The sequence below is a fragment of the Rattus norvegicus genome, chromosome 2 (genome assembly GCF_021556685.1).
Source record: "Rattus norvegicus strain SHRSP/BbbUtx chromosome 2, alternate assembly SHRSP_T2T, whole genome shotgun sequence".
Lineage (NCBI taxonomy): Eukaryota > Metazoa > Chordata > Mammalia > Rodentia > Muridae > Rattus > Rattus norvegicus.
In genome coordinates, this window is record NC_141535.1 from 232,743,904 (window position 1) to 232,768,603 (window position 24,700).

Here is a 24,700-nt window from a genome sequence, read left to right on the forward strand (position 1 = left end):
TGGAGCTTAAGATATTCTTCAGTAAACAAAAACCAGAAAGCTATCCTTGGAGCTGCTTCTGACGAGCATAGCAGACAGCAAGTTGCTACACAGGTCCCCTCTGCAATATCAGTGTATTCGTCTATGACAAAAGGAGGCTATTCCAGAAATCAAATGAAATAATGAAGTTTAACGTCCCTTAGATTAAGTGTAAGGGACAACCTCCAACAGAACAAACAAGTAAACATTCTAATCACAGGGACTCAGGACAACCTGAATTAAAATAAACAGTAAATAAAAGTATCAAGTAACTCTATGTCACAATGAACACATAGAATCTTTTTTATACAGATGGGTAAATTTAGAGAAATCAAATGGAATGTTGAAAGAATGAAATGCAATGATTAAAATTTGAAACTCCATAAAAGACTAATAATCAAATTAGATTGAGCTGTAGATAATGGTGAAGGGAAAATCAAGAGAGAGATCTAAGTGAAGGAAACAGATGAAATAAAAGTAGGTTCTGTGAGCAAGAGTGGGGCCACTGTGACCCGAGCAAATCTGACATTTAGTTATCAAGAAAGCAACATTGAAAGAGCTTGGCAGATAAATAAGCAACAAAGTATTCATTTGCTTCTCATAAAACTCACTATGTGAGTAACAAAATCTAAACTAAGCATTGGTGTCCTCGAAGAATAATTGAGGGCTAGCGGAAATTAAAGGGAAAGTAAATGATACTGATATAAAATAGAAGAAGCTAGAACTAAGATAGCATTTCAAAATTCCATCTATTATCCTAGAAAAAATACTAACACTTTTAACATCTAATTTTATTGACACAAGTGATCCAGATATAATGGTAAGGCTTTATAAATGTATGAATTGAATACATAAACTCAAGTTTAAAAACATAAAGAGTACAAAAGAAAAATAAGGCCTTGTACATACAACAATAAGGAAGATGGCAGAAAGAAATATACACATTTCAAGAACAATATAAGTGAACTAAACGCACCTCATCAATAAAACTTTAAAACCTATAGAAATCTAATTTTATGTTTTTGATAAATCCAATGCTTAAATCATACTGAGAAAGATTAAAAATTAAAACACAGAACTTATGTCTATTTTAAATAACTGATTAAATCTGTTTTGACCAATATTTAGTTTCATTTTTTATTATTCCTAAGTACATATTACTTACTATTTTATTCATACTTCTAATTTATACAGTTAATTTGCTTGGATAGTATACATTTAAAATGTTTAATTTGCCTTTGAAGTAATTTTTTATTGGTTTCCAAGCTTCTGATGGTTTCCTAACATATCTTCGTGAAGAGACTACATCTCAGATCCTCAAGTTAACAACAGAGGAACATAATCAGTGTTGACTTCTAACCTCTGTAAATGGACACATATGTGTATCACACACATGAACACCTCTCTTTCTTTCTCTCTCTTCTCTCTTTCTCTCTCTCTCTCACACACACACAGAGAGAGAGAGAGAGAGAGAAAGAGAGAGAGAGAGAGATTGCAAGAGAGTGAGAGAGTGTTTTGAGGATCAGTTATAAGATTATCTAGTATTTTGAATAGGTGATTATGCTAAATGTTGAGGCATTTGTCATAAAGACTTATGTTTTACTAGTAGAAATTCAGATTGTCATAATTATTTCAGGAAAATGTAAATTATAATATGCCAATCTTTTTAAAATTATTTTTATTTGTTATTTTATTTATTTATATGTCAAATGTTTTCCCCTCCATAAGCTCCCTATCCTTTCCTCCCTCCCCCTGCCTCTATGAGGGTGCTACCCCACACCCACTCATTCTTGCCTCAGTGGCCTAGCATTCCCCTCTCCTGGGTCATCTAGTCTCCACAGACCAAGGGGCCCTTCCCAGTAATGCTAGATAAGGCAATCCTCTACTACATATCCAGCTGGAGCCAGGGGTAGTCCCTCTGTACTCTATGGTTCATGGTTTAGTCCCAAACTCTTTAGTTCATGGGAAGGTCTGGTTGGTTGATATTGTCATCCTTCCTATGAGGTTGCAAACCCCTTCAGCTCCTACAGTCCTTGCCCTAACTTCCCCATTGAGGTCCCCGCGCTCAATCCAATACTTAGCTGTGTACTTCCATATCTGTATTTGTCAGGTTCTGGCAGAGTCTCTCAGGGGACAGCTATATGGAACTCCTGTCAGTAAGCATTTCTATTAACAATAGTGTCTGGGTTTGGTGTCAGCTGATGGGTGGATCCCTAGATGGGGCAGTCTCTGGGTGGCCTTTCCTCCAGTTTCTGCTCTACTCTTTGTCCCTGCATTTTCTTTTGACAGGAGGAATTCTGAATTAATATTTTTGAGTGGATAGGCATGGCCCCCAAGTTGAGTGATGGGGCCACCCACCCACCATAAATAAACCAATCTTAATTGGATGAATACATGTCAAGGAATTAATAGAAACACTACATATATATGTATATGTCACATATATCTATAGACTTGTATTTGTTCCTATTTTTATTATTATAAAGCGCTTTTAAAATTCTTTGAGCAATTCTTGTCTATACCAAATATCCTGATCTTATCCTTCCTCTAACTCCTCCCTACAGCTCCCTACAGCTCCCCTCAACACCTCACTCCCAGGTTTGTGTGAGTGTGTGTGTGTGTGTGTGTGTGTGTGTGTGTGTGTAAAACAATTGAGGCCAATTAATGTTACTCATACACGTGTGTGAAATTATCCACTATGGCATCCCACCAATGGCCACACACCACAAAAAAGTAGCTCTCATTTCCCCAGCATCAAGGAACTGCCAAGAGCTCTTCAAGTGAGGGTAGGACCTCCGGGGCCCTTTCTCTATGCTGAATGTTTGCACTGGACTGATTGAGTGTGGGTCTTATTCAGGTAATACCACAGGCGGTGGGTGCTCTTTCCAAACCTGAGCACACACAGTCCTAAAGAAAAAAAGAAATTGTAGTGTCTAAGAAGTATATAAGGATGCGTGCACTAAAGTATTTTCATAATCCGAACCCAGAAAAGCAGGTTTGGAATTTATATATGTATTTTTCTATAGCTATAGAAAAGTGAGCTTAAGGAAAGATTACTGAAAATTATTCTATTCCTGGGTTTATGAGATCATAAGTATGTTTTCCTATATGATTTCTGTTCTGCACATTCATTTTATACTTGGTCTCCCATTGCGTGTCTAGTTATAAATGGCATTTTCAGGAAGAAATGTTAAAGGAAGAATAGTGTCCTGACATGATCTAAATCTGGAGCCCCTCAATCTGAGAGGTAGCAATATTGGTGGTTTGTCTTGAGATCTTTGTCATGTTGATTCAGTTAGATCATTAATAACAGTGTTTAATAAAATACTCAGAGAAAGGTCTAGTTGTAGAAAAACAAGTTTGGCAAGAGATACTAAAAGCTAGTAAATCATGTAGTTTGAAGACCTGGGGCTTTAGGATTAAATTATGGTTTTCTAGTATTTCCCAGTTTCCTGTCATGTTCATATTACCCAGTGCTTGTAAACACACTTATTCTTAGAATGCTGGTTTATCAGAGTCATTGTGCGATGCTGTGAAGTGACATCTGTGCAACAGGGAGCCAAATATTTAAGATGTTGCCAAAGCTCCACTAAATTTAGGCAATCCACACATATCTGTTCATTTTAAGATCAGAGAGAGAGAGAGAGAGAGAGAGAGAGAGAGAGAGAGAGAGAGAGAGAGAGAGAGAGAGAGAGAAGCATAGACTTATTGACCTAAAACAAAACAAGCAGTTGGGACTTAGAGACAACACATTGGTCCCTTCAAACCAAAACGCTGAGAGATAAGTGTGACTGTACTAAAATATACTAGCAAAGGTAATTCAAAGCATTGGAGTCTCTAAATAACCTCCAAAGAAACAGGACCTTTTTGAATGCACACTATTACTTTTGGAAAAGAGTGAAATCATTTCAAACGCTTCAGTATTTTAGTACATTGACCAGTACAAATTATATCAAACAACAAAAAACTGCAAAGATAGGATTTTTCATATTGAAAATAAGAAAAAACATCTATCTGGCTGTTGTGATGCGATAGAGAAATAAAGTTCCCAACCAATTTCAAAGTTTTCATGCAATAATGTGTATTAAGAAGGCCGTGCTGTAGGGACTCCTGCACTGATTCTCTGTTCAAATACTCCAGCTTCTTTATTATCTGAACACTGCAAAAAGGAACCTACTGCCTGTACTTGAAATAAGGTTACATGAGATGATTCGATGGCTCAGAACAATAGAGAAAGAAACAGAAAGACACACGTGCAGAGAACAAAATAATAGCAAGGCCCATCAGAAATCTCTTTAAAATGCTAAAACCAACAAATGGGCTTGTTTTACGTTGAATACATTGGTTTTCTCAAGAGCACGTAATGTCATATAATAGTTTCATCCATGTTTCCCTTCCTTTGGATGACAAATAGTCATCCAAAGACTAACTGTAGTGTGGTTTTACATGTGGACTAAATTGGTACATTCCTGTGAATTTTATCTTTGAATCCCATTTAAATGTGAATTTCCACGCTGGTATGTGTAAGAGTCTACATGTGACCTTGGAACTCCTTCTTGCTGAAGAGAGTTTATGCTATAGACAAATTATAACTTGCCGTTGCCAAACCAGAACTGCCTGGAACAGCCTATATCAGTGAAGCCCCTGACTCTGGGAAATTAAAATGTTTAGAGTGTTGTGCACATTTATCACTTTTTACTCATTAAAACATTTGCATGTGACACGGCTTGGCTCTTCCATCGGTTCTCGCCAGAGGAAGTGGCAGAACTCTCTGCATGTAAATTTCAGTGTGGACACGCTGCATACCAGGCTCCTGCAACACCAGGCGCTTATAACATAGGGTAATCATTTACCTCACAAACCTCCGTCCCCGGCTGCGGAATGATGTGTTTATAACTGCCTGCGGTGGGCACTTGCCAAGGTGCTAGTCGCTTTGCAGCGAAATTCTTGTCAACACAGCAGTATGGGAAGAAAGCGTAGCTTGAGTGTTAGACAGTGAGCACTTTTTTATCTGAAGTTAGAAGTTGATGTCATAGCTGGGTTTCTATAGTTCTTGATATGCGCGGTGTCCCAGATGGCAAATAAATATTCTGCCCATGAACTTCCTGCCCAACACAGTCCTCGATAGTCTCCAAGCATAATCAGTGTGGTCTGCCTTTCGACTTTTCTGGTAAAACATTTTCCGGCTTTTGAAAGCATGGATGTGGTCAGAAACTTTAGGCCACAGAAACCCGATGCGCACCTATGGAGCCCAAAGAGGTCAGTGTGAGGAGACAAAAGCAAGAGCTTTCACCCCTGGGGGTCGCCCTGAGAGATCAGGAATGATGGAGCTACATAGGGCTGAGAAAAATGCCACTACACAGTCAGAGCAAAATGGGCTTAGGGGGAGGGTGCTCAGCTGACTTTTATTTTAGCACAAAAAGTCATCAGATTGGCTGATACTCTTTAGGACTAAATCATGTTAGTTCAGGATTCCATACTGTTTTACTCTTTCTGTCTAAAGTTTTTGTTAGGATGGAGTCATGACAAGTGTCGACCACCCTGAACGTACTAACGTTCTCTTCTTCTTTTAAAACATTGGTGGCTTTGGATTGTCCAACATAAGAGCACTTGGGCCTCTGACACATACATAAGCTTGTTTGCTTCTGGTAAACCCAAGACGAATTTCAGGCGATTATGCTATATCCACTATGAGTCCTGGAATAAGCCCTTCTTCCTGCTGGGCTAATAATCATCTACTGCCTGTTTTTAGAATGTGTGCTGGCAACTGTTACAAACAAGGCCATGAACCAACTTAATGTGGCATGGCGAGTGTCCCCTGAAAAAGAGCAACAGGTAGCCACAGGTACCTCAGCTGCCTGACACCTACAAGAAAATGTTCCTGTCCACTTTTCTTTTGTCATGTCTTCAATTTTACATATTCAGTTGCTTGGATTTGTGTAAGCCCCCCCCCCCACCGTCAATAATGAACCCTCAGAAGAGTAGGTGAATTATAGAAAACGACCTTGTGTGTTTTTAACAAACCTGACCTTTGACATCATTAGTGCTCTGATGGGTTTATAAAATAAGCCCTGACTTGGGAGGAGGTAAAAAAAAAAAAAAAAAAAAAGAACCTGGGCATGTTTATCTTTGAATCACTCTTGAGGCTTAACAAGAAAATTTGCATCAGAAGAAATGTGATTGAGATGCGAGTGTCCAACATGTGAGGTCAGAGTGCAATCACCACAGGCACACAGACCAGACAGGCAGGTCAAGAAAAGGGGCACCTGGAGCAGATTCTTCTAAAGATCAGATCTTAAAGAGAAATAAAAAAGTCTTGGAATGTTTCCTCCTGAGTGTATGTCCAATAGATAAATACAACTAAACTAACTGAAATTTGGTGATTTGAGGACATTAGTTTGAGCCAGATATGGTGACTCATGCCTATAATCCAGGCACTTGGGAAGGTAAGGCAAGAAACCTGAGGCTGAGGCCAGCTTAGGCTACTTGGAGTGTTGTAGACCACAATGAGCCACCCCTTAAGATCTTGTCTCAAACATAAACCAAATGAAGCAAAAGAAGTGCAAACTTGCAAAGACCATGGAGCAGGCTTGCCAACTGTTGGATTATGTGGTGCGACTGTTAAGTCATGGTGTCACCACCATCTCAGAGAAGGATTGGTCCTCTTCTCTAAAGGTCTCAAACATCCTGAAGCCTATGTGTGCATGCTATAATAATATGAGAAATGCCATATCCGGTGGCAGTAAGTAAACCATGGAGGCAGGCGAGAATACTTAATACCATAGCACCTCTATCTGGGCTAGCTTGGCTCTAAATGTAGAATTTTAATTCCTACAGCATCTGCACGCACACTTTCCTCTTAAGTATTCCCTAAGTCTATGTCAGGAGTTCTCAAATTTTAGAGCACCTGCAATTACCAGACCTTATTTTTATAGTTAAAGGACTTTCAGTTTTAGTGTTAATCCTATTCTGTTTTAATATCATAAAACACTGTTAAGCTGTAGCTGAAATTGTTCCTGACTGTAGTCCTCAATGTCAGACATGGACAAATGAAGACCAAATTGACTGGAGCTTAACATAATTAATACTCAAAAGATAGAAAAATCAACTCCCTAGATGGGTCTTTTGACTACCACTAATAATTGCTCTATTAGGCAAAGTAAGAAATTGAAACACTGAATAGAAACTACTGATGCCCCCCACCCCCACAAAAGAAACTACTCACCTTCCTGAGTCCCATATGCAAAGGTTGGAGCCACTACATAAACCCAACCCTCTCTCTACTTTTATTCCTTTTATAATATGAGCTCCTTTACTGGGTCTTACTGCTGTGTTGTTTGATTTTTCTGGGGCTGGAAGGATACCATGCATGCTGGAGGACGTGACTGTTGACCCATGACACCCAAACAGTGATGCATGCTTGTAGTCCCAGGGCTGGGGAGATGGAGACAGGAGGTTTCCTAGGGTGTGGTGACTGTCCTATGTATCTGAATCACTGGCCTCCATGTTGTAAGAAGCTTTCTACTACCCACACTTAAGAGTAGATAACCTGAGCTTAAATGCCTTTCCCAAAAATATCAGACCATCTCAATTTGGACTAGCTTGGTTCCAAATGTAAAGAGTTTTAATTCCTTCAGCATCTATATTCATATTTTCCTTCTAAATATGTCCATAGATTTGTTCCCATGGTGACTCTAAATCCTGTAATATTGACAATCAAAATTGACCATCACAATAAGTCGTGTATGAAAATATTACTTATAGCATAAAAGTAGTTAATATCAAACTATTATAGTCATAAGGCTAGGATGATTTTTAGTATCATCTAATATTCATATATCACTGAAAGCAATCCGTTTTTGGAAAAACTAGAAAATAAAAGTAGTTGCTTTTTGGGGGGAGGTAGAAATTCTAGCCCTGTTTCTGATAATGCCCAAATGAAATCTCCCCACTAAATAGCCTGAATTCAGAGAAGTAACTATAAAGATCTTAAGTACTGAGCATACTCTCAGATTATGTTTTGTTACTGAAATTTAAAACCAAAGAACTATCTCTTTTCATCTTAAGATAGTAAGATATATCTTTTAGGCCTTGGTTTTCATAACCGTTGGACATCACTTAGAAATATTGGCACAAATAAGAAGAAGACACCCTGGGGTTAAGCAAGACAAAACTGAGACATCAACATAATTGACAAAGAGTGGCTGAAACCATTTCATTTGAATTTAAACATGAATGCTTTTGGAATTATGTCTAACCTTGAGCCCCAGCCAACTTGATGGGAAGAGCTTAGACAGTGTGATCTCTTGAAATGATGGACAATTGTGAGATGGTTTTGGAGCCAAGGGAGCATTACACAAATTGTTCAAGACACCTGCTCTTGCTTTCAAGTTATTTGCACCTTTCTTGAAAAACATTTTCCACGATGAGGGCCAACAAGAGGACCTAAGGGCAGGCAAGGGCAAGGGCAGCCTGAGGGCCTGAGTCTGACACCCAATCCGATGGTGGCAGAAAGAACTGTCTCCTGAATATTGTTCCTTGACCTCCACACATATGCTCAGGTATCTAAGTGCCAATACTTAGACACACACATAAGTGCATATAATAATAATTATTTTTCTGCATAATTAAATAGTACTCCAAGTTAGGAAAACTTCCTCTCTAAAAGTAAATTTTCCTTAAGAATAAAGAGTTGTTCTCCTTTTTATCCTGCTCTTGAATTAGTTCCATATAGGCTCAAATGCTAAGACAACTGCATCCTGCCCCGGGCCTCCTGCCTGTGATGGTGAAAGTACCAATCTGAGTGATGTGAGTTTGAGGTTATGGAGGGCTTTTTGTTCCTAAGAATGTTCCTCTCATTATAGGATATTAAGTAACCCTGGACCTCAATTACCAAGTGCCAAAACAAGCCCCCAGATATTATGAGAATCTGCCCCATTCCAAATCTCTTGCTGAGAAAAAGAGCATCTTGGTTAAGAAATCAGGCCAGTATCAGTTTTCGCTCTGCTCCTGGAAGCTTGCTCCTGAAACATATCACTGTATGGTTGCCAGAAGCCACAAAGGCCAAGCACAAACCTCTTTCAACGGGGACAGTAAAAGAGTATATAGTACTTAAAAGAGGGCATTGCCCGTGGCTTCTCAGAGAAACTGGGCTCCTTGGCTCTGCCGTAAATAGGGAGCTGAAATTCAGGCAAGTTTTCTGAGGTCACTCATTAACTAGGCCACAATCACTGTACAGGAATCAATCTCAGAACCCAGCATGTCGACAGAGCTTAACATTGTGTTTCATAATGATATTGGCCGTAACTGTTTGTCATTTATTGATTGATTATAAGCACTCTGTAAATCTGATTTCTGTTTTCTACAGCTATGGAAGCAAGTACTATAGTCCACTGACACTTGGGGAAGAGGTCATTGGACCAGGTTAAGAAATGGTAGAGATTAGATTCTATCAGAAGTCCACCAGGCTGACAAATTCAAGCCCATGAACTCAAGTTCACTATGTTGACTGGCTAGCATCCCTGGTGTTCTTTCATTTGGCTTTAGTTTAAGTCTCAGAGAAGTTAAATGAAATCCCCAAGATAGGAACTAATTTCCGAATTGACTCTATAAAACCACCGTTTTGTACTGTGTTGTACCTGGCATGTTATCCTTCATAACTGTGAGGGCTACCTTGTTAACTGAAGAAAATGTGCCCTCTTGTCTGAGTAGAGATGAATCAGATGGAGAAACATAAAAACAAACTCTGGAAAATGCACCCGTGTCCCTCCTTTACGGGATAGAGCAATCATTTCTTCTTTGAATCCAGCTACCTAACGAGCGTTTTCCACATGTTTTTAAAAAGACATGTTTTTAAAAGGATGGAAAAGGTTTCACAGAGTTGTCTCCAAAAATCCATTATCAGTGTTTCCCTGACATAGTAAATTGGGGCACTGAGCACACTTAATATTGGTCTATTTTAGGTTTTCCCGTGTAGGAAACTACCAGTTTGCCTAGACTGATCCTAATTTACTGTGCAAAAGAACTGACAGTGAATGAGACATTTAGTTTTTTTCAATATTTTGTCTTACTGAAAACAACTTCAAATGAAAATACTTCACTAACTATATTGATGTATTAAAAACTATCTCCCAGCTATGCATTAACAGAAGCATTATGTATTATGGATCTGATCCTTCTGTAATTCAATCTCTATAGAGAATCCAAAGTGGCTTTTTTCATGTTTCAAACACATAATTTTCATTTTGTTTGTAGTAAAATTAAAAGTTCTTGGTGGACCAGTAGGCCTCCATGACCTACTGCTGCTTATTTCTCTAATAATGGTCCACATAGCCTTGCTATATTATGTATTATGATGACGGTGAGGTTGGTGACGACGACGACGACGACGACGACGACGACGACGACGACGACGACGACGACGACGACGACGACGATGATGATTTAGAACAGGTCTTTTGTACACCAGGCTATTCTTGAAGTTGCTATGTAGCTGACGATAACCTTCAACTTCTGACCATCCTGCTTCTACCTCCCAAGGAGAGATTGAAAGTGTGCAACACCATTCTTGATGCTGCACATATTCAGCACTGGGGATCAACCCCAAGGCTTTGCACAAGCGAGCCTCCCACCACTGAGCTGCATCAGCCTGTGTGTTTGACATCTAATGAAGACTTTCAGTATTAAACATGATCCTGTCTATTGTGTCATTCATGTATGTATTTCCTGCTAAGCGTATTCCAGAATGAGAGTTATGGGGCAGCAGGAAAGCCTTATCATACTGCATTAGAACTCAGAATGTAGTCGAATTCAATAGCACCCACTGAACAAGTGATTGAGTGAGGTAATGACTGGATTCTTAACTGTTTGCCTGGAGTTACAGTCTCAAAATCATCCCATATGACACAAATTTAGTTATTGAGTGGTCTGGATCTAAATAAATATGGGACATTAGAAAATGAAATGAAAAACTACATATTTATTTCTATTAGTCTTTGTTTTGCCTGTCAAGAACAGGAGTCTTACTGAGAAGTTGGAACAAAGGCTTCAGGGGAAACCAGGAACTACATATCAGAGGCTGTCATTTGTCTCTGGACTCAATCTTTCCTGTCATGAGATTTGGAGTTTCTGCTTATTCAGTCAAGCCCCCATAAGTGCTTACCAACCTTTTTCATTTCCACCTCAGACCATCTCTAAGTTCCTATTCCACACCTATCACATGCAAAAAAATGTTTCTCAAGGTTCCTTTGAGTAGCATCCCTGCTTCCAAGAGAAGGGCTTCACCCTTGGCATTCCTCCCGCAGCAGGAAACCTGGTTTGCCCTAAGTCCTTGGGTTTCTAAAGCCTCATTTGTCCCAATTGTCCTTTTATTGAGTTCACAGACTGCAAATGGAAAAAAGGCTATTACCAGACAGAGATGTTTAAAAATGAAAGCCAAACTAATACATGGAGTCCGACAACTGGGATAAGGAATATAATATTTATAAAACCGAGGAGGAGGTTGCAATCATTGCTTTAAAATAAAGCATTAAATATTAATTCAGAGCAAACCTATCTGTGCTCTGGCAAGCCTCGCTTTCATTAAAGTAGCATTGTGTGTTCTTCCGGAATTAACTCCCAAATAGGTAAATACCTGGTGAGAAGAGAGAGGTCCGCCCGCTGCCCAGGAGCTGCCCACAGTCTTAGAGTCGTCCTCACCATTAAAGTCTTCCAGACCTTCACTTTGAACTAATTAATTGTGATTCTTATGGTTCCTCTCTAGTTCCTACCCCTGAGTATTTCTAGGGATGTTTAATTCACAGACTCATGTTCATCTTCATTTGATTAATCCAAACGGTACTACATTATTTGATTAATTCATACGCTGCAGAATATTAAATCTTAGTGAACACTGGGTACCAGTTATAAGTTGGACTTATTATTTCTTCCCATGGCTTTCTCCCTTCGAACCTTTCTGTCCTCCTTTTATCCCTGTTTCGCCCCTATTGTCTTCCACATCGCCTTGGCTTTTTTTAGTATTATGTTTCTGTTCTCATTGTTTCCTAATCAGAACGCCCTCAAAAGAAAAGAAACCTTGCCGTGATTCCTCTGCTTGAGCTTCAAAACAATGAGGTTATTAGTTATTATCTGGCCAATGAGTAACATTCCTCCAAAGCACTACAATTAATAACCCTATAATCCTTAGCCCTACTGATTTTCAAATGATTTAAATCCATGAAGAACACCCAGGTTGTCATTGTATTGACAGTCTGCACAGTCTTCTGGCAGCCTCCATTGGACAAGCAACAACCAAAAATCCAAACGTGGGCCTGAGACGGAAGAGAGGTGAGCGCTGCTCGGCGAGGCAAATGGGTCCTTAACCTTTGACCAGTGGCGACAGGCCTGCTCTAGTTCCATGAGGCCAAAAGCAAGCAGTTAGGATTAAATAAAAAAAGAAGAGGAAAACTGGTCTGGGCCTTCTGAGCATGTCCTAGGAATTAAAGCATATGGTGGGGAAGAGGAAAAAAAGATTTTCCTTATGCTAATGACCCTCGATGTCTGAAATAAATTAGATCCATTTAGAGTTTATGCTCAATAAAAGAAAGACTCTAAGCACTCCAAAGTTAGTGACTTGAGACCAGTTTTTGCTCTGAAATTCAATCTGCCTACTTATTAATTCTTAGTAAGGCTCCAGAGCAAACAGGGGGCACAAAATCATAATTCTGTAGTGAACCAGAATTTTAAAAGACTACAGGTTTCTTTTCCTTTTTTTTCCTTTGAATTAGACCATTTGTTTTCATGCTTCCTATTTTGTTTCCATTCATTAATTTGATTTTGTCACCATTTCTGTTTCATTGTTTTTATTTATTTATTTTTTCTTTTGAAGGATTCATTTACCCCATTTCAACTGAGCACAGAACCCAGAGTGAATATGGATTTTCTTGTAAGTTTGATGTTTGGGCTTTATGTTGGGAAATAACCCTTTAACGTTATTGCCCCCATTCAAGTTTGCCTTTCCTCGGCTCCCAGATGTGCGCACAGGAAATAGGAGCCTAATGTATTCTAACATGAGAAAACAAATTAGATTTTCGATACCGAAGAGAAGAAAGGGTCATTTCAAGTCTCTGCCAGCTTGAAAAGCTATCAGTCTACCATTGAAAGCATGCATCCCTATCACTGAGAAAACATATCCTGAAATTGGCTGGTATACATAAAGGGCAGGGTTCAAACACTCAAAAGGAACAGTTGAGAAAATGCAGATCTGTTGAGCTATACATCATGAAGGAGCACTGGAAAGCATTAAGGACTAGATATACTATTCTATCCAGAGTTATGAATTCCTCTACAGGGTCTCCAATAAAACCCCTCAGTAAAGTAGAGGCAGCATTTTGACAGCAGTGGTCACATAATGAGGAATGTTGGGATGCTGAAGAGCTGCTGTCAGTATTGACTGGATTGATGGGAAATTTGAAATACTGGGAAGGGTGATATTTTTTTTCAAAGAGGGCATTTTCCAGCTGTAGATTTATAAAAATGCCAGTGTAATTAAAGACTGGGACACAAGAGTGTGGGTAATTACTGAGAACCCCTGTCCAATCAAATGATGAGTTATTCCCACATGCAAACCATGTGTCTTAGGAGAGAGGAGTAGGTTTCTCGAATTTTAGATCACAAAATCTATAGATTTAAAAATCCTCTCCCTTGCCTCCCAAAAATGTATATGTATATAAATTGACCCTGGCATTTTGAGTTGTTCTAGACTGCCAGAAGCATCAATTTAACTATCTCTTCTTCTACAGTGAGGAAGCTGCAGCTCTGGTTAATTTGCTCAATATTTGTGATGGGTCTAAGAACAAAGACCCAACAATGTAAAACTGAGGCAACAAACCTTTCTTTTTATCTGTTTTATTTTAATAACCAGCTTCTGTCACCTTCTCCATTTCAATCCAAACATGTTTCATGCCACCAAACAACAGGCACCATTTATAAGAATTCTTCTTCTTGTTTTAATATTACCTAGAAATAACCCCCTATGGAAGGCACCATGTGATGGTCAAATATTTACCTGCCTCCTGGGGTAGCCTGACCTTTCTGATCATTGACCAAGACCTTTATTTATGCAATTAATCATAGACCTATAGCTTATTCCCATAATAAGAAGCTCTACCAATGGCCCACAGGAAGCTCGAAATGGGAAATAATACTGTACCTGCATCAGAAGCTGGAATTCACATTAGCTTCCGCCCTGGATCTGGGCTTCAGAGAGCATACCTTTCTAATCCACCATGCTTGCTCCTCTCGTTAGTTTTGCTGTATTCTCACAGCCCCCATCCATTCTCACAAGGAAGGAAGGGGAAGAGAGAAGAGTGTATAGGAAGTAATTTTATGACTTGAAATGATACCTAGAAAAACATCTTGGTTCAATCCACATATAGATTAAAACCATACCAGATGTGTCTGACAGTGTTTATGGCTTTTTTTTTTGAACTATCAATGAATTAAAAAAACACTTCCGAACTTTTTTTTACCTGAAAGGAGTAGTCATAAAATTTTTATTTCCCCTGGCTTGGAATGGGTTGGGCGCCAGTTTCTTTAAATGCCTCACAATAAATAGTCTGTTATGCTGCCCAATTATAAGATAGATTAGTGGGTGGATTGATGCAGAGTGAGAAAGAAAAAGAAATCAGAGATAATTTTCCACTGAAAAGCCACAGTCATTTTATATAGCTTTTGAAATAGACTTGAAATTAACCCATAAAAAATGGCAATAAATGTCTGAAAAAAAATTACCGCAATACACATGTGTTCTGCGGGAAGTTTGTACAAGCAGTTGGTCGGATGTTTCCCTCTCTCTTTCCAGCTGCTCCTGACTCAGATGACGTTGCTCTCTACGTTGGGATTGTGATCGCTGTAACCGTTTGTCTGGCAATCACTGTTGTGGTGGCCCTGTTCGTGTATCGCAAGAACCACCGTGACTTTGAGTCTAATATCATTGACTCCTCAGCACTCAATGGCGGCTTTCAGCCTGTGAACATCAAGGCTGCCAGACAAGGTAGTGGGCTTTCTACACTGTGAGTTACACATGGGAGCGAGCGGTGTGCCCACACACCTACAGACTCACCATTCAGTTAAGCCAGAATATAAGATGAGGGAAAGGCAGAGATTCTTGGCTTTGTGCATTATAGGAATGAAATCATTCTATACAATAAGTCAGAGTTGTTGAGATCAGATCAACTTCTGGGTTGCTCTTCTGACAAGTACCTGTTTTTAACTTCTATTTGAAAGGATAAGTACATTGAATCATTGATTTTTTCTTTTGGTCCCTGTTCCCCTTCTTATAATGCTTTTAATGCAGTGATTTACAGATGAATCTAAATTTAGCATATACAAGCAAAGCCATTATGAGATAGTGACTCAGGAGCTCGTTCTGTTCTTTCTACTCTGTTGAAATAGCCAGATACCTTAAATGTCATGATTAGACCCCAAGGCAAAATATAGAAGGAGCCAGGTTAACTATTGATGGCTCCTGACAAGAAGGATGCTGACACCATGTTAGCTGTATTTCAGAGCCTCTGATCCTGTCCACCTGAACTATTAGCAGATCAGCTCTGCTTTCCATAAAAGCTGTGAAATATTTTCTTGATAATCTGGCTTGGTTAATGGAAAATGCAAACAGAATTCCTATTTCTTTTTGCCTCAGATCTCCTGGCAGTACCCCCGGATCTCACCTCAGCTGCAGCCATGTACAGGGGACCCGTCTATGCTCTCCATGATGTCTCAGACAAAATCCCAATGACCAATTCTCCAATTCTAGACCCACTGCCCAATTTGAAAATCAAAGTGTACAACAGCTCAGGTGCTGTCACTCCTCAGGACGACCTTGCTGAGTTCTCATCCAAGCTGTCACCCCAGATGACCCAATCCTTGCTAGAGAATGAGGCCCTGAACCTGAAGAACCAGAGTCTCGCAAGACAGACTGACCCATCCTGCACAGCGTTTGGCACCTTCAACTCCCTGGGCGGTCACCTCATCATCCCTAATTCAGGTAAGTCCTGAAAGTTTAAGTGACAGAGATGCAGCTTGAAGCTATACTGGAGTCTCTAAAATCTTACCTCTGCTCATATTGGATCTGAAACATTCGATATAGTCTACCTCAAATTTCCATTCAGTAAATCTCAACCATTATTTCATATAAAATCTGTAAAACATTTTAACCTCCTCCAGCTAACTCTGAATTTAGTTCCTCTAGAAAAAAAACTTTCTGCTGAGATGGAGTTCAGAACTGGCACCAACTACCTTCAAGGCATATAATGAACCCAGGAACCCTCAGTGTATTTCCTATGCTTCAATGCAATCAGTTGGTCCAGTCCAATGTTCTCCAGGAAGCTATATTTCAGTGAACTATTTCATAAATGATTAGAAATATAACAATAGACCCGAAATCTTCATTTATTAATTCATCCAGTATATCATTCAACCAGAGAGCATCTATACAGTATTTATTACAGTCTATGATGTATTGACCTACAATTTCAACTTTATCCAATGTCCATTTGTAGTTTCATTTGTTTTTAAGTTTATTGAATAGTTTAGAGGTATCTAAAGAATAAAAAACACAGTGCCCTTCTAGAAAGAACTTAGGTCAGTGACTGCCAATGTTGACAGTTGAAATTTACTTTTAGCAGTACTGATGGACTTGAAACCCTAGATTATAAGACAGATAATGTCTGATTTCAAAGTCTAGCATGACTATTTGGGACAAGGCTGGGAGCATTATTCAAAAAAATGACAAAAGTGACTTCACTGACCTATTTTGTTAATGTCATGTACAATTATGTATTATGCACACATGCATGCCTACATACACATGCCTGCACATTCTACAAACAAAAATTTCCACTATGGGTTTGGAACCAGGATTTCCAGGTGGTCTTGACACTGGCTCAGATAGTCACAATGTTGTCCGAGGCCAACCTTCCACACAGCTCCTACCAATGATCCCTCATTGGCCCACTTCACATAAATGAGAAGCACCGTGACATGTTGCAGCTAAGTAGGATCTTGTTGCTCACTTCCTAGAGTTGTGTATAACAAATCATTCTTATCTCTAACTCTGCTGTGAAATAACACTGATGCTCGCCAGATATTTTAGAGGAAAAAAAAGTTTTCTGATATGGCTGAGGTTAGCATTCCCCTGACTTTGGATTTCATGGGGAGCCTTTTTTTTTTTTAATCAAAAACAATGCATCTTTGCAGCTGTTTAAAATTTTAATAGCAGTTTTTGGTTTCCCCTCAATTTACAAGAAAAACAACAGTGAAACCATCTGTCGATTCCTTAAATAAAACACGAACTTTCAAAATGACATCACTCTCTTAAGTAATTCCATAACAGTTCAAAGGGAGCTGTGGCAGAATGCAAGCCCAGCAAGAAGAGAGGGCAGCAATGGGTCTTTACATGTCCTTAGGGAAAATGTAAAGACTACATAGGAACCAAATCTCAGTCCTTTTTGCATGCTGCAAAGGCATTCTAGAAGTTTCCTTTTGGTTCACTGGTCTCTTATACAGTACTTTTCTCTTTTGCTATTCAGGAGTAAGCTTGCTGATTCCCGCTGGGGCCATTCCTCAGGGGAGAGTCTATGAAATGTATGTGACTGTACACAGGAAAGAAAATATGAGGTAAATATGGTTTTTTTTTTCTGGTTTTTTTTCCTTAGCAGTGTTTAACTTGGAGGAGAGTTACACAATAGAAACCACGGAGTGATATACATTTGACTCCAGATCTATAAAAAAAAAAAAAGTCAAATTTTAACCTCTCTTCCTTTGAAGCTTCAGGTACTACATATCCTACGGAATTCTAGCGATATTTTCTATGAATATCTATGAGTAAACACATGGTCCTTTAGCAGAAAAATATGGCCAAAGGCATGTTTCATAGATTATCCAAAGAGATGTGTGGATTTACAAAGATTCTCTGGCTTCCTGTGATCTGGTCAAGAATCTCACCATTGTAGAAATAAAAAGTCACAAAAGTGTATAACCCTTAGACCCCCACACACACATGCTCCTCCCACTCAACCCAGCATAGCCTCTGACTTGCCCCTCCCACCTCAACCAAGCACAGCCCCTAACATGCCTCTCCCACCTCAGCCTGGCACAGCCCCTAACTTGCTCCACCCACTGCCCCAACATACCCCTCCCACCTCAGCCTAGCACAGCCCCTGACTTGCTCCACCCACTGCCCTTGACATGCCTCTCCCATCTCAGCCTAGCACAGCCCCTAACTTGCTCCACCCACTGCCCCGACATACCCCTCCCACCTCAGCCTAGCACAGCCCTTGACAAGCCCCTCCCACCTCAGCCTGGCACACAGCCTTTGCGCACAGATTCTTCTCTTTGTAAAAGAGTCATCAACCTTCTTACGCTCAGCTTTTATAATTAGACCTTTCAAGATGAGCCTAGTGTTGTTGAAACTAGACTGAATCCAACGGCTCTATTTTGAATGTGACATGTTCATCAATATGAAACTATTTTCAGTAAAAATAATAAGAACAGGTTAGATGTTCTAAATTCAATTTTCAGCTTAACTTCTGACATAAGATAGATGGACTTCCTTGATTAGTTTCCATATAATATCTTTGTGTGTATGTGTGGTGTGTGTGTGTGTGTGTGTGTGTGTGTGTGTGTGTGTAGCAGTGCACTTGGAAACTGGGTGGTTAATGCTTTCAAAACCACATTAAGATCTTAAAACACAAGATATTTTCAAACTAGAGGTGCTCGTTGTATAAGGACCACCATTGATCCCAAAGAAAAGCATCCTCAGGTCTGGCTTTGAGCAGAGTCAGAGTGACAAATGCAGACCAGGTGACTCATGCACAGTCACTCGCCACTCTCATCCGCATCCTCAGGAAGCCTGCTCTCTTTGGTCCCCTACTTTGGTAGCTGAAAAGCTCTTTTGTTATGCACCCAGGTGGAGACAGGGGATTTATAAATAACAGTATGACCCAGAACATTTTCCCCTCTGGTAGTATCCTTCCATCTATACAAACAACAGCCAGACCAAGAAGCTTAAAAAAAAAAAGACAAGGAATCCTTGAGCACCACTCATGCCTTTAATTCAAGCTACAGAAAATCATTTTACACGTATATATCTATATTATGCATCGTTTCATTCTCTCACAATTACCTCAAACTTTAGACATGTTCTATAGGGAATTTCACCAACAGAAAAATGCTAAACACGACCAGTGTCCTATATCCTAGAGTTCACAAACCCAGTCCTTTTTAGATGGTTCTTCCTCATTGATTGCAGGTCAGTTTGACTATCACCACTGTCAAACACCTCTTTACCTTGGATTTTTAAGATTCCCTTATACCATAGCTTATTTATCCTTATACATATTCATTCCTTAGTTCAAAAATACTCAATGAATAGTCATTCTATATTACCCATGTGTCAGATACAAACCCTGGTCCTAGTTTATCCTTCATTACAACGTGAGCCAGAGTGAGAGCATTTCTCATGTGCCTGCTTCCTCGCCTTGTGTCCTGTGTACTCCTCTGCAATCCTTCTGACCAGCTAAGACATCCTTTTTGCTCTGTTATAATTTTCATGAATTATTCCCCTGCCTTCAAGGCCGGAGCACTCCTCTCTTACCTCCCTGCAGTCCAAGCCAACCCAGACCTTCAGGAAGGCTTACTGTTTGTTGCCTCTTCCAGCAGGCCACATCGCCAGCCACCACATCTCTCTTTGAGAAGTGTTAGTCCATAAACTTCCCGTAGCTCCCATAGACTACAAATGGAGTCCTATCTGTTTTCACACTTGGGATTCCTGAATTGATTGATCCTTTTGGTTGACTGATTGAAGAAATTGCAAGCCCAGTAGAGAGTACAGGGAAAAAAGGGAAACTTGGCTTTCAGATCTCAAACTCTTTTATCCACTTGAATTGATAAAGGATAATGTTTTGGCCTCAATGAGATATTAAAACATTCATCTAGAAACAAATAAAAGGGGGCCACATTTTCCCATAAGCTATAGAAATTGTATTCATGGGGAAACTGAGACTTTGGGGTTTTTTTTCCCCAGAACTCTAGAGAGTAGGAGAGGAAGAAATCTTTGCAAATTCAGCCTTGCAGTTCTTTACCTTCTTTGGTCAGACACAATTTGTCCCATCTCTGGCTCATTTAGGTCAGGCATCTGCCAGTCTGTGCTTTGTGTAGAGCGCATTCAATAATGCTAAGGCCCCATTTGTCACATTCAGTAGGCCACATGTAATTAAGTTCACGCCTCCCTTCAGACAGCTCACATCCGCAGATGACCAACTGGGTGCCATCCAGCTGGAAACACACCCAGTTCTGGATGCCATGAAAAGGAATCAGAGAGAAAAGAAAAATAATGTTCCCAGCTCTGCTGCAAATGCCTTCAAGCGGCACATCTGGTCTCCTTGCCCTGGCTCCTCAGACAGTTTTTATCTGTGTTACATAAAGATTGTTAAGGTCTTCCTTGAGCAATGGCAAGTGCAGCCAGAATGTAAGGTAACGAGAAGGCGGGGTCTATGGAGTGGTGTACACAGGGGGGATGTCACCTTGGAAAACAGAAGCGCTCTGGGGTCGGATTTGCTTGGGTTATATGTCGCCCTCCTCAGTCACTGAGTAAGATGTGTAGCTGAGACGATTCCACAGGAATAAGTTCCCTCAGCCTTTATAGATAGGTTCAGTGATGTATGTAGAGCCTCACTAACACAGAAACACACGTAAGACCCTGCAGAATGAACATCAGTGATATTTGTATTCTTACTCTTTCTGAAGTGCACTTCTACTGAGCACTTACAGGGTAAACACATTGCTGTTTTAATGGAATGTTAGTGTCATGAGGTCTTCTCGTGTATCCGAGAGGTCATCTTGTGCTGTAACTTTCATCAAGAGTCTCTGATGTGTGTTTTCTTTGTGTGGGGAGGGGGGGCGATATACATTCATGTCTAGAAGTTAAAAGTGGACTCCCCAGGTGTCATCCTCAATGTCTCTATATGTTATTATTCTGAGACAGAATCTCCTACTGATACAGGGACTAGTCAATCTGTCCAAACTGGCATGCTGGTAAGCCCTTGAGGCCATTCTGTCTCTACTGTCCCTTTGCTAGGATCACGAGTATGTGACACGGTAGCTATATGTGCATGCTGGATATCAAACTAAGATTCCTCTGCTTTTGCTTCAATCATCTTATACCCTGAGCCATCTCCCCACTCCACCTCCTTTGCATGATATTCTGAGGTCTTAAGATTCCTCCACACACAAAACTTTCTTGATGCAAATCAAATTCAACAGAGTAACTATGAATCTTTTATTTAAAGTCAAAAGCTTTGGAAGCTTAAAGAAGAGGTCTTTGACCTTATCAATACTCTGTTTTCTTCCCTCTATTCAAAATGTGTAGTCACTCCTTTGATTAGGATACCATGAAAGGATGGAAAGGAGAATTATGGGAGAGTAGGAGAGGGTACCCCCATGCTGTGGCAGCACCCCAATACGATACAGCTTAGGCTTCAGCTGGAGATGATGGCAACTGGGTGACTACGGGAGGCCATGAACACTGCATATCATTTGTGGCATAAAGTGCAAGCCAGTTCACACTTCTGCCAAAACACTTGGTGGACACCACCTATTTAATGTTCTCCTTGGCTTAGGACAGACAAGTGAAAACAAAATAAAATCAGTCTCAGACTGTGTTAATTACTCTTCTATGTGTACAAAAAGTAATTATTCTTTCTACAAAAAGGTTTATATTTAGTTATATCAAATATTTTTATTACCCCTAGTGCAGAGCAACATTCACAGATACCTAGGCTCTGATAGATAGATAGATAGATAGATAGATAGATAGATAGATAGATAGATAGATAGATGGATGGATGGATGGATGGATGGATGGATGGATGGATAGATAGATAGATAGATAGATAGATAGATAGATAGATAGATAGACGGATGGATAGAGGGACGGGTAGATAGGTAGATACATTGATGATAGATAGATAGATAGATAGATAGATAGATAGATAGATAGATAGATAGATAGATGGATGGATGGATGGATAGATAGATAGATAGATAGATAGATAGATAGATAGATAGACAAACAGACAGATAGAGGGATGGATAGAGGGACGGGTAGATAGGTAGATACATTGATGATAGATAGATAGATAGATAGATAGATAGATAGATAGATAGATAGATAGATGTATAGATAAATGATATAGATATATGATATACTGATATATATAAATACTGATATATATTGATATATTTTATAATAGTATCAACCATAAAGTATATAGTTATGTATAACGTCAGGTGAGCAGTAGGAATATGAAACAGTAGCATTTCCTGGTTATTTCATAGCTTCCAGAGGAAAAGCCAGCCAGATGCAGTAGCGCATGTCTGAAACTCTATCACTCACAACACTGAGAGAGGAAGTTTTGGAGTTTAGGTCCAGTAGTGACTATAGAGAGATTTTGTTGCCAAAAACAAAAGAAGGAAAATGGGGGTGGGGAGTAGGAAGTCTTCCCTATTTCTTAAGATCCACACGAACAATATTGCTAGGAGAACATTTCTCTCCTCTCTCCTTCCTCATAAAAAAAAAAAACACATTTTGAGTCGTTAAGATCCTAAGATAAAATGACAATGGCAATGAGTTTAAAGACTCTCTGTGTTAATGATCCCCAGGGGAAGCAAATTGTAGGGACCCAAAGTATACACTGACTAAAATAATCCCGTGAGTTTAAAGCCCACAGCATACGGCTTAGCTGTTCTGCCCTCATCTCAAGATAGGCTCTGCCTGTCTGGGAAAACGGAATCATGCCATTCAGAGCGGCTTTTTTGTTCAGTTGAGCTTTTGATAGGAAGCAAGTTAGACATTTCCTGTCGTGAACACAGAATGCAAATATTTCAAGTTGCCAGTTATGTGGGAAGACATGTGCTTTAAAAGACACCTGAGCCTGGGGTGAGATTGCTATCCTGAGGGACCTGAGAGAAAGACGTGCATTCACAGAAGGCACCTTATGTTCACCCAGAGGTAGACAGAGGCAGATTCTTTTCAAAAAGTCCCTAAGCTCATGGTCAACAAACCTAGATATACCAGTGTGAAAGAAGCAAAATGATTTCTGTATGAGATCTTTGGTGTTAACAGTTAGCCCAGCATCTCAGGCAAGTGTGTTGGTGTCTCAGGTTTCATCCTCTGGAAAAGGGGTCCCATGATTACCTTCCTTTACAGGTATTCATGAGCAGTTAATCCAGCTGCTTATATGGGAGTTGTCTACAATGCTCTCTTGTATGCTCTTCTCACTGATAATAGCCAGGAGGAGCTAGAAGCAAATCTCTCTGGAAACCAGCTTCTTCTCATTCACTTTGGCCAAGGGGCACTGGGACCTGTCCAGCTTTTAGCCTGATTTTATCCTTGTTAAGTTTTTGTTCGTTTGGTTTTTTTTTTAAACACTTTAGACATTATGATCATTGGACTTTGCTGAGTTTCTCCTTAGTTGCTGCTTCTGTACCTCAGTTTTGTTCATTTCCCTGGCACCTGCAGTTAATCTGTGCAGACCGTTTGCTTATGTAACTCAGATAGTTCATGGGACATCCGAAAGCTCATGAGACACACAAAATCCTACATTTAGTTTCAACAGTTTGGCTCTATGTACTCTGAATACCCTCCATTTATGTAAATAATGGCTCTGACTTTAGACACATCTGACCTGTGGTTTAAAATAGTCAACTTTTACCTAAGTCTCCCCTTTCCCGTACAGTGGAAACTGCTTCCTTTACCTTAGAAGCGAATGAGAGTCTTACTTCTTTGTTTTTCCTTCCATTGCAGATTCTCTTTCCTCTTCCTCACTTCCCTGTTCGTCGTACATCCACACCTCGCTGAGTTAATAAATTCTTTTGACACTCATTTGACACCCACCCTCCCCCTGCCACCCACCATTTGGTTTCCCTCCTCCGAGAGCTCTGCCCATCACTACTGCATGCCAAGGGTGTGCTCAGACAGTGCCCAGCTGACAATTTTCCAACTCAGCGGGGGGCGGATTTCATTTCTCCCTTATGTTCATGGGCAGTGAGAGGAAACCCCTCCTTCCCTCCTCCAAACACAGGTTGCTGCCACCAGCCTGAGAGACGGTCCTCAACTCTCTGCTAGGGCCACTTGAAAGTATCTGCTTGAGGGCCTTCCCTGCAAAATTGATTGCTCATCTCTCAAGGTACACTTGTAACTAAAAGGTAGGAGTAGGCCTGAGGAAAATACAGCCATTGAGGGGTTATTTCTCTCCTAGTAGGAAAAGTGATATTAGGCACCAATAAAGTCACTGCCAAGGGCATATAGTATAATATTAATCACGACAAAATGAAAACAAAGCTTCACCCATGTTATTCGAGGATGGGGAAGATTAGACAAAGGGAAGGAGACAAAATGCATCAAGAGAAAATGAAAATCAAGGTGGTAGAAGTGATAATATTGAAGTCTCGAGGTATTGCCAGAAACCTATTCCAAATATATGTACCCACCCCCAGGTACCTAGGAAACTGCAGGTTTAATAAAGAAAACATGTTATGCAGGATATTAAAGGACTGGAAGTAAGCAAAGCTTGTCTGAGGCTCGCACATAGAAAGGGGAGAGAGAAGTTAGTGAGATCCTCCTACAACCTCAAGAGAAGGAGGG

At 40.0% G+C, this 24,700-nt stretch overlaps 1 protein-coding gene across 2 annotated transcripts in view; it reads left to right on the forward strand.

The window, feature by feature from the left end:
• The window catches only part of Unc5c (unc-5 netrin receptor C), a 372,474-nt gene that overhangs the window by 311,187 nt on the left and 36,587 nt on the right, over window positions 1-24,700 (forward strand). The window contains 4 exon segments of one of the 2 annotated variants that reach the window (NM_001415084.1): window positions 12,884-12,940; window positions 14,858-15,049; window positions 15,698-16,042; window positions 17,586-17,673. In NM_001415084.1, coding sequence (NP_001402013.1) covers window positions 12,884-12,940; window positions 14,858-15,049; window positions 15,698-16,042; window positions 17,586-17,673 — 682 coding nt within the window. 2 annotated transcript variants of the gene reach the window in all.